Raw genomic sequence first — 10,893 nt, 5'->3', positions numbered from 1 at the left:
TCATACTCTTCCTAGGCTCAGCTTGTTGAAGAGCATTGGAGCCAGAGCCAGAGGCCCAGAGCCACCAGCAACTATGCTCCTCCATAACCATATTGTATTTGTCGCAGCAATTAGAAAGCGAGATGCATGCTCAGGTCGTACCAAAAGAACATTGTACCCCATCATCCTCAATCGGTGAAGAACATAAGAGTAGTCTCCATCACCGGAGATCAGCATAATGTTAGCAGGAGCTCTGTTTTCCATTGCCCACAACAACATGTCTACGAAGATCTTCTTGTCGCTCCCGTCTTTAACTCCTATTGAAATATCACCATGATAATTAACCCTTAAAAACTACAAACTAGAGATTAAACTCAAAAAATCATAAATGAATCAAGAAAGTGGTTAGAGATATTAACCGGGAGGGACATGGTTGAGTGATACGCCCGTGGAGGAGAGAGCTTGTTGAACAGAGAATCTCATTTGATTAATGTCACCATATGCATTAATGGTGACCGGACCACAATACTTCATTTTCTCCAAAGCTGATTTAATGTTTAAAGCAATCTTATGGCCCTCACAACCTTTTGGGACACCGCAGTTCTCTACGTCCCACCAGACTGACGTTTTAGCCGTCACAAACTCTGACTCGTCATCTGCTTCTCTGTGCGTTGCCATTGTAGCTAGATACTTAAGACCAACGTCACTGAGAGACCGTCGCTGCTGAACGACGCCGTTCTCTGATGTTTTAGTCCTTCTCATCCTAACTTGCCGGAAACGTTTTGAAAAAAAGATTGAAGCCAACATCATCAGTTTGAATTTCATACTTTTTTCTTGCTTTTCTTGACTTTAACGTATTCTTGGCATCAGAAGGACTAGTGGAGTGTTTTTAGTTTGACTAAACCACATATATTTATAGCTAAAATAATACAAACGATTTATCTAATTAATGCGGATGACAAAATTTTTTTTTATCTAATTATTGCACTGCAATTAGTAATTACATTTCTTGTAAAGCGACGTCAGCAAATTGATAATAACCTACTAAAGACATGTACGCGTGCATGCGGCCTAAGGGCTAAGGCTAAGAGTTGATGTCATCAAGAATTTTGGGAAGATTAACCGTCGAACTTATGTAGATTTCTTTCATAATTTCATTGTCAGGCTGTGTTACCGTTGCCCTATGTAAACAGAAAAAATATGATGATTTCCCCATATAATCCAAACGTGGTGTCAATTAACATTAAATTAAAATGTGAGCTTTTTTAAATAGCATTAAAATCTGAAATCTCTAGGGATATCAAATAACAAGCATAAATTAAGTGTATAATTTGCCTTAGTTCTGCATGTGCCTTTTACAATATCGGTTAAATCATTGTTTTGAGCAAACACCATTGCATATCAACAAATAGGGAACATACTAGAAAAAAGCGCTAGGCTGATAAGTAACCTACCAATGAAAACTCAATAACATTAAAAAATACTATATGAAAATCATATTATAAAGCACTACTAATCCTAATGAGATACTCTAGGATGCTTATTGTCACGTGAAGTCTACTGACAAGGAGACGAGACTAGGGCCAGTTGCAAACACGCTTTGGGGTTTGGGAACGGCTCGACTTCCCCTTCTTCAAGTTCCTTTTGATGGCTTCTCCCTAAGATGTGATCTTCATACCTATCACGGCCTTTTGATGGCTTCTCCCTGTGAATAAAAGTACAACAACAGTTGTCACACCAAGTAGGCTTCTTAGAAGTAAGAGTGAGAGATTAGTGCACCTTAGTTCCGTGCTTTCTGCCAGAGAGGTGAGCGGCTGAATCAATCATGGTGTGAACAAACAACATTGCATAACTCAAACGTCTTCCACATCCCGAAACTGATGAATCCATCAGCTCCTAAGTAAAACAAAAAGCAACAATGAGTCAAGGCAAGTACGCTTTTATCCCAAGTAACACCTGGTTAACCCCTTACTCGAGCAAAACCGAGGGCAAATCCTTCAACCACGGATCCAACGGTTCCCATTCGAATACACTAAACTCTCTTCCTCAACTTCTCAGCATCCACAACGTTCTTCCCATCAAACAGAAAACACTGGGTTTCTGCATCTTACTAAAAGATTCTCTCGACACCGACCTCAGTCGAAACACAAACAGCATAAGCACCTTACCTTTCATTGCTTCATAAGTATCAGAGGCCAAGAGACATGTATATAAACGAGGGTTGGGATTATAAAAGAACATAATGAAACCTTAAGATTTGATTGCAATTTTCAGAAGATGTCTGTTAGCTGTCGTAACTTTTTTTACTTTGGCGTAAAAGGGCTAACCATATTAGAAACATACGCACATAACACAGAGGATGGATAGTATCAAATATTTTTGGATAAGTCGCTGAGACTGAGAATACAAAAGCAGGAAAAGGAAATAAATAACTCGTCAAAACAAAAAAATGAGAACAAAGTCTATATCCACTATTAGTTTCAAAAGGCAACTCATTCCATTTTAACTAATCTCAAAAATGACAATCAGTTCATTGCGATCTTGATTTTTAAACGGCAGCTGCGATCCTTCCCGCAACTTGGTCAAGATCTCTCTGACCACTCGATGTGATCTTCCTCCCCCTGGTTACATCACAATTAAAGTATTTCTTAGATAAGTCATAACGTCCCTAAGAGTAGCAAATCAAGCATATACAATTCTATAAAAACAAGAGACGATGATGATGATAAAACAACAAACCCCTTGGTGTCAAGGTCGACAATGTTCATGGTCTGAAGCTGCTGAAGAATGTGACGAGCAACACCACCACTGCTCTTACAGAAATGAGGAGGACGGCTTCCGTTCCTCTTGCTTCCTCCATAGATCCTGCGGAAGGCACCGACTCCAAGCCCACCTCTCAAGTACACTTTCCTCGCCATCGATGCTTAAAAAAAAAAAAAAAAATTACAACTTTCAATCTCAGAAACACAGAGACAGACACTAACTAGTTTTCATTCAAAAACACATACCGGCTCTGATGTAGTACCAGTCAGGGTCATAAGGAGCAAGCTCCTTGAGTTTACCAGTCTTCACTATGTCTGTCCACGGTGGCAGCTCAATCTACACATCAAAAAGACACAATCTTGTCATTTATAACAGAAGCGGAAAACATGGTTCTACGACATCGTATCAATCTAATTTCTCACGATGTAATATATTACTACAGAACACAAACTAAGGAAAGAAGGGATACCTTGCCGGAGCGTTTGAGATGGGCAGCGTAAGCCTTGACGAACTCGTGTGGAGACACATCCTTCACTGTTTTCCCTGTCGCCATTATGTTCTCTCGCCCTCCGATCTTCTGCTTTCGACGTCGGCGCTGCGGAACTAGGTTTTTTTTTTTTTTTGAGGAGTTTACATAATTGCCTTTTCGAGTTGTTTTCTGGTCATGGGCTCATGGGCTTGTAAAATATTTCTGGCCCATTAATTTGTAATTTCCTTGTCACTTTCAACTCATTAAAGAAGCTAAAGATTTCATCCGAATCAGGAAGAAGTTATTTTGATTTGTTATTGTTTTCTTGGAGATTCTATATTTATTGAACCAATGTTAGTAGCTTGTGTCCCGGACTGGTTGACTTGGGTTAAATTTGTCAAAGAGTAACCCTTTAAAGCTTTCGTTTGTACGATCTTTATAAATAAACGTATTCACTTTTGTATTTTTGTGATCATAAGTGTGTAGTTCGCTTAAACACACAATTTTATTTGCAAGATTAAGAGAAGACTTACAATGATAAAAATAGTTTTGCCATCAAATTTTCGTCTATAATTCATTTTTAAAATTTTGGTTAGGATTGTACAATTCAAATTTATCAAAATGGTCGGAATTGATTCTCCTCAATGAAGAAGGCGAAGAAAAGGAAGAATCATGAAGGTAAGCATAACTATGTTTATCTCTTATTGTGTTTTAATCTGATGTGTAAAGCGACATGATTTTCTTTTGACTTTGTAATGGAATAGTGATCAAGCTTCTATATTTCTCTACAAGTTTCTAACTTTCTCTTCTTTTCAGGCTCAAAATCTCTTCTCGGCTAAAACTCTTAAAAATATGACAAGAAAAAGAATGAAAATAAGAAGTGGTTCTTCCGTAATTTGAATAAGACCATCTCATGGTGGGACATGGAGAATTGCCGACTACCGCATGATTGACCCCCAAAATGATATGATTTCTATGTATAATTAGTGATTAATTACTTCAAAATTAACCATTTTTATCTTTATCTGTATAAAATATTTGATTTAGCAGTCTTTTCCACAATGTTTTATTGCAATTGGAAGAAAATTGAAGTTATGAATTTTATGTGTTGATAGTTTCAAGTGTGTATTTTGTGCACAAATTTCTTCATTACTAGAATTAAACGGTTACAAAAAAGTAACAACATCATACAAACCAAAGATAAACTGAAACTCCAACATATAGTTAAAGGGAAGATAAAGATAGAAACACAAATTTTAAAAAGTTTGATAAAATATTATGGAAAATACTAAAATCGTCACTTATGATCCAAGTAAAGAAAGACTCAAACCGCACTTCCAATGATCAGCGAAGAGTTTCAGGCTAACAAAGCTGTTATCGAAGAAGCGGACATGTTCTTCTCTGCGCTGGGGCTTAACAAAGGTAAAGCAGCTTCGCTTAGGAAGGAATACAAAGATCTGGAGGACAATATGGGGAGTATCGAGATGGAAGTGAAGAAGAAGTTGCTGAGATAGGAGCCTTGGTAAGTAAGTTGAGTAAAGATCTCAGCCTCTCCCCAGAGAAGATCAACATCCTGAAGCTCATGGAATCTCTTCCAATGATGAGCAAAGAGATTCATGCTAACAAAACTATCATGGAGGAAGCTGACAAGTTTTGGACTTGACCTTTTCCGTCAGTTGATATGCGTCTTTATTCATTTGGAGCGTCCTGATCTAGTCTTATTTGCCTTCGAGTATGTCTTCTATCCCTTGTTTAATCATCAAGAAGCTAAGATTCACCTTTTCATTTGCTATGCATATCTTGGTGCTACAGGATTGGACATCATCCTAGGAAGATCTTGGAATTCTTACCATTTATCTCATGGTCTTTCTTCCCTGAGGTATATTGGCATAACTAAACCCAATTTTTGTGTATGGTAGATAATTAACATCAACAGTCAAGAAATTTTGATAAGAACGTGTATTTTATTGATCTCACCAAACCAATGGTATCACACAACTACCAGCATTCCTCCTCACTTAGCATCTACGAGTTTTTACTTTGGTGTATAAGACAATATAAACCAGAAAGGCTGTAAAGCTAATTCTTTTCTCTAACACTGTTCCGTGTATCTTTGATATTGATTTTCTCTTACTTTGGTGTTGTTTAACACTGTTCCGTGTATTTTTGAAATTGATTTTCTCTGTTACTTTGGTGTTCTTAACATGTATAAGACCATGTAAACTAAAAGGGCTCGTAAAGCTAATCCTCCTTTCTAACACTGTTCCGTGTATCTTTTAAATTTCTTAGAGCACTGCCCTGGAGTTTAACAAAGTTAAAGTAGCTTCTCTTGTTGAGTTTATTAATATATTTATATTAGAAACAAAGTTTTATAAATAAATTTGTTAATAATTATACATCTTGGAGCATCTCCAACTCACTTAATTAAAGAAAAAAATGCTCTATCATATCTTCTCCATTTCCACCTCTATAACACAAGAATGTTATTTTTCCTCTAATTTAAAAATTTATTAATATATTTATATTAAAAAAAGTTTTATAAATATTTTTTTAATAATTATACATCTTAAAACATCTCCAACTCATTGTTATTTTCACCTATATATGCTATAATAGAAGAAAAAATTTTCTTAATCCCATCTAGATGACAAAAAGAAAAATTCTTAATCCTATCTCTATTTCCACTTCTATAATAGAAGAATGCTATTTCTTACTCTATTTATAGTCTTTTAATTTTCAAACTTTTATATTTATAACCAAAATAATTATTTTATAGAAAATACAATTCTGTAAAAAATAAATTATATCTTTTATTTACATAATAGTTTTTAATACAACTTTAGTTTTAAAAAATCATAATTTTATGAAAATCTTTTAAAAATTAAAGTAAATAAAGTTAGTTATCAATTTCTATAAATAAAAGGTGCTTCTTGTAAAACTAAAATAGAATCTTTTGATAATATTTTTTTATAGTAGGGGTGGGCGTTCGGGTATCCATTCGGGTTCGGGTCGGGTATTTCGGATTTTCGGGTATTTCGGTATAGGGATATAGAACCCGTTCGGGTATTTCTATACTTTGGGTCGGGTTCGGGTATTTTTAGTTCGGGTTCGGGTATTTTTAGTTCGGGTTCGGTTATTTCGGATCGGATTCGGATATTTAGATCTTAAAAGAAATAAAAATAATTTTTTTCATTTTTAAGTTTATTGTATTTAAAAATATAGATTTTACTTAACTGATTTTTTTATTTTTTATAGATTGAATGATTAATAGATTTGGAGATAACATTTCAAAAATAAAAATATTAATTTGGCTATGTTTTTAAACTTTGGATGTAACTTACATGAAACAAAAAGTTTGACATGCATTTTAAATAAATATCAAATTATTTTCTCCATAATTATATATATACTATATGATCTTAAAGTATGTGTAACATCAATATAAATATTTTTAATAAAATGAGAAATGTAAACTAGAAAAATAAGGGTAAGTATACATATGTTTGGATATCTTCGGATATCTATTCGGGTTCGGGTATTACCCGTTCGGGTTCGGATATCCAATCTTTCTTAACTTAATATCCATTCGGGTATTTTGCTACTTCTGTTCGGATTTCGGTTCGGGTTTTTTGGGTCGGGTTCGGATGCCACTTCGGATATCGGATAAAGTGCCGACCCCTACTTTATAGATGTAAAAACAGAAGAATACAGTGGAGATAAATTCATTTCTATTTCAGAGGTAAAAATAGAGAGAAAATAAATATACAGTAATTTGTTAATCCTTTATAATTTAGAACAAATTATTGTTCTATAAATTCTTGTCAGGCCTAGTGTTTGAACTTAAATATCATATAATATACATCAATTTATGGGCCTTTTGAAGTGTTGGGCTTTAAAACTTGCAAAACCCATTTTATTGGGCTTTTACTTAATAAAATAGTAAAGGAAAAATCCTCCGGCCGCGAAAGAGTTAAGCCTCCGTCGAAGCTCAGATCACAACGATCACCGTCACGACCAAATAGAGGCGAAGATGGTGGCAGGAGAAGAAAAGAGGTTAGAGATGATGCAAAATCTCTTCGGAGATAACTCCGAGGAAGAAGAGGAAGAAGAAGAGATTGACTCCGAACATGAGTCCAATCCTCACCCCAACTATCCTTCCGTAATCTCTCCCTTCCCTTTCTTTAGGGTTTCGTATGCAAAAACATGATCTTTCTCTGGTTCCATTACATGACATGACATGGTGATTTTGTTTGGTTTCTTGTCCTTTTTCTACAAACTGTATCAATCCAATTCAAAGTGTAAATGTTCTAATTAGAAGAGAAAAAAACATGTTTCATTGTCTTGCTCCATGACACGACATTTGTGTTGTTGTTTTGGTTTCTTGTCTTATTCTGTAGACATAATCATCCAATTCAATTATTCAATTGTAAATGTCTGAAACTTTCTAACTAAAACACCTATAGGTTGAGAGGCAAAGGTACTTCGAAACATGTTTCATCGTCTGAGTGATTCCATTACATGACACTGGTGTTGTTGTTTTTTTTTTTTTGTCTTTTCTATAAACATATTTCTTTAGTTCAAGTGTAAATGTCTGAACTTTCTAATTAAAACACCAATAGGATGAGGCAAAGGTTTCATTGTCTAATTCCATTACATGACATTCTGTTGTTTCTTGGTTTCTTGTCTTTTCTATAAACTGTATTATCCAATTCAAAGTGTAAATGTCTGAGCTTTCTAATCAAAAACCACCAAATAGGATGAGGCTGAGGGAGGTGTGGAGCCTGGAGAAGAAGAAGAAGCTGTGGTTGAAGTTCAAGTAGACGCTGTGTCTGTGGGTGAACAGGGCGATGCAGAGCTTGGTCATGGCGAAAGCGAGGGTGAGAGGGAGCAAAGTTCACATGAAGGTGATGTTGCTGGTCAACACGAAGAGAGTGAAGAAGAAGAAGGGGATGAGGAGAGAGTAGCTGTGAATAGGAGGCGTGATGTTGTTGTTGAGAGTGGATCAGAGAGGTCTGGTGGTGAAAGGCGTTATGAGTCTGAAGATGAAGAGGTTGAGCAGAAGGAAGAGGCTCCAGTTGTACAGTCAGATGATGTAAATATCCGTAATGTGTTTGGATCTTCGGATGATGAAGATGACGCAGAAGAATATGTTCGTAATGACATTGAGCCAGATGAGCCTGTGAGTTTCTGCTTCCCTTTTTAAAACCATAATGACTTTTGCAAGTATGTATGTCTGAGATGCTTACTTTTTTTTTTTTCAGAGATCGCCAGTGGAAGATGAAGAGGGCTCTGAGAAGGATCAGAGACCAGACGACATGGGCCTTGATGATATGATCCCTGAAGAGGATACTCGCTACGAGTCAGAAGATGAGCATGTTGAAGCTAGGCACAGGGACAGGGACAGGCCTGTTGGTCCTCCTATGGAAGTAGAAGTTCCTTTCCGCCCTCCTCCTGGTGATCCTGAAAAGGTATATATATGCTTTATGTTGCTTAACATATCCTCCTCTGACTTGCCTAATTACCTTTTTTTTTTTTGCAGATGAACATGATAAAAGTTTCTAATATAATGGGAATAGATCCAAAGCCATTTGATGCCAAGACGTTTGTTGAAGAAGACACATTCGAGAGAGATGAACCTGGAGGGAAGATGCGTATTCGTCTGGCGAATAACATTGTACGCCATAGGTTTGTCAAGGGTCGAGATGGTAAAACATATGTAAGTGTAAATAAAACATTATGTATTGTTCCTATTGTGCTCTACCAGTTTCATGAAGTTTTTTGGCATTTATTGTTATGTTTGCATATTGCAGAGTGAGAGCAATGCTCGGTTTGTAAGGTGGTCAGATGGAAGCTTACAGCTATTGATAGGAAACGAAGTTCTTGATATAACTGAACAAGATGCACGACAAGACCAGAATCACCTTTTAGTCAAACATGAAAAGGTGTTGTTAGCTCAAAATCTTTTTGTTTATAAAATAAATATAAACTCATAGCCTTATTTGGATGTTGTTGTAGGGGATCCTTCAATCACAAGGAAAAATTATGAAGAAAATGAGATTTATTCCATCGTCACTCACGTCAAATTCTCATAGGCTTTTGACTGCGCTTGTTGACTCGAGGCAGAAGAAGGACTTCAAAGTTAAGAACTGTGTCACTCACATTGACCCTGAGAGGGAGAAGGAGAAGAGGGAAAGGGTAAGTAAACCCTCTTTGACTTGAGCTCCAAGCAAAAAATCCAATTTTTGCAATTTTCATTTGACTTTTCAGATGGAGAGCCAAAACCTAAAGGCTAGTACAAAGCTGAGTCAAGCAAGGGAGAAGGTTAAGCGCAAGTATCCACTTCCTGTTGCGAGGAGACAGCTCTCAACTGGGTACTTGGAAGATGCTCTCGAAGAGGTTTGTGTTGTTGTTCTTCTTCCTATTTTCTAAAAGCAAAGGTTTCTAAACATTAATTAGTTTTGTTGGAACTTAGGATGAAGAGACGGACCACTACGGTTCACACCGCTCAAACCGTGGCTATGAGGAGGATCTTGAAGCTGAAGCGCAACGGGAACGAAGGATTATGAACGCCAAGAAGGTAAACAAAAAATATATTCTCATTACCTTTCGAGTAATATGCCAAAACAATAATTATATAACCTCCTCTTCTTGAACCAGAGCAACAAAGGCTTTCCAGGGAGGTCTTCAATGACGTCAGCGAGACCAACAAGGCGTCAAGAGTATTCAGAGAGTGAGAGAGAGGAATCAGAGTATGAGACTGAGGAAGAGGAAGAAGAAGAGGAAGAGGAAAGGCCACGTTCACGTAAAAGAGTCAAGGAACCAGAAGATGAGTATGAGGAAGAGGAATTAGAAGAAGATGAAGAAGAAGCTGAGGTACGTAGTAAAGTCAAAATAAAGTTATGTTGTTTGTTAATGAGAAGGATCATGACAAATGTTGTGTTGTGGTGAATGCAGGGAGTGAGGGGAGATAAGGACCGTGGTGGAAGTAGTAGCCGGAAAAGGAAAGGGATTGAGTCTGATGAGGAGGAGTCTCCTCCGAGAAAAGCTCCGACTCATCGTCGTATGGCCATGGTTTATGACAGTGATGAGGACTAACACTTCTCATCTATCTTTCACTCTCCCATTTCATTAACTTTTTTTGTTATATAAGATAATGTATAGGTTGGGACATATTTACCCATGTGAATCGAAAAACCAAAATTAAAATTAAGCAATTAAACTGAATTTTATAAATATAAATTATATACCTCTAAATATTAATTACATTTAATTTCGAAATTGCTAAATATCTTTAAAATAGTATTTTGAAACCAAATTAAGTAAAAAGAACGTATTATATTTGTAAAATACTATTTTATTTTTTTATCAAAACAATTCAAATTACTCGATATTTAAAAGTGCCTTATATTTTACATTTGTGAAAATTCAATAAAAATGTATTATATGCTATATGCATTGTTAGAATTTGTAAAATAAATAAACATGTCCTATTTAAACTAGTCTTTTTTGACTAATTCTACTTAAATTTCCAACCCGTTTTAGACCCATGTAACTTTTTTATAATAAGATTAATCATTTAATTCATGTATAAGAATGTAAGATCAAATCTTAATAATTGATTGCATGTAATTTATTAAATCAATGTTTCATAGTTACCTTAAGACTTTTAACTTCCAACTCAC

General features: G+C 35.9%; 3 protein-coding genes across 3 annotated transcripts; 1 reads left to right on the top strand and 2 right to left on the bottom strand.

Moving 5' to 3' along the window:
- Positions 1-6: 6 nt before the first annotated feature.
- On the bottom strand, positions 7-741 carry LOC130506611 (uncharacterized; the record flags this gene model as incomplete). The annotated part of the gene is made up of 2 exons (XM_057001293.1): positions 399-741; positions 7-296 (listed from the first exon to the last, which is right to left on the bottom strand). Coding segments are annotated over exons 1-2 (633 nt in total), but the record flags the coding sequence as incomplete, so codon positions are not given.
- Positions 742-2,339: 1,598 nt separating this feature from the next.
- On the bottom strand, positions 2,340-3,371 carry LOC130506612 (40S ribosomal protein S19-3). Its single transcript, XM_057001295.1, has 4 exons — positions 3,212-3,371; positions 2,988-3,078; positions 2,719-2,902; positions 2,340-2,600 (listed from the first exon to the last, which is right to left on the bottom strand). Exons 1-4 carry the CDS (start codon positions 3,293-3,295, stop codon positions 2,528-2,530), a joined length of 432 nt encoding a protein of 143 aa, XP_056857275.1. The 5' UTR covers positions 3,296-3,371; the 3' UTR covers positions 2,340-2,527.
- Positions 3,372-7,169: 3,798 nt separating this feature from the next.
- Positions 7,170-10,435, top strand: LOC130506613 (protein LEO1 homolog). Its single transcript, XM_057001296.1, has 10 exons — positions 7,170-7,370; positions 7,968-8,390; positions 8,473-8,679; positions 8,751-8,927; positions 9,022-9,153; positions 9,227-9,406; positions 9,479-9,607; positions 9,684-9,788; positions 9,869-10,084; positions 10,166-10,435. The coding sequence occupies exons 1-10, from the start codon at positions 7,242-7,244 to the stop codon at positions 10,304-10,306; spliced, it is 1,839 nt and encodes a 612-aa protein (XP_056857276.1). The 5' UTR covers positions 7,170-7,241; the 3' UTR covers positions 10,307-10,435.
- Positions 10,436-10,893: the final 458 nt, after the last annotated feature.

This window comes from Raphanus sativus, unplaced genomic scaffold (assembly GCF_000801105.2).
Source record: "Raphanus sativus cultivar WK10039 unplaced genomic scaffold, ASM80110v3 Scaffold3464, whole genome shotgun sequence".
In the NCBI taxonomy this organism is placed as follows: domain Eukaryota; kingdom Viridiplantae; phylum Streptophyta; class Magnoliopsida; order Brassicales; family Brassicaceae; genus Raphanus; species Raphanus sativus.
The sequence above is the reverse complement of the archived record's forward strand: the minus strand, read 5'-3'. Positions and strand labels throughout refer to the sequence as shown.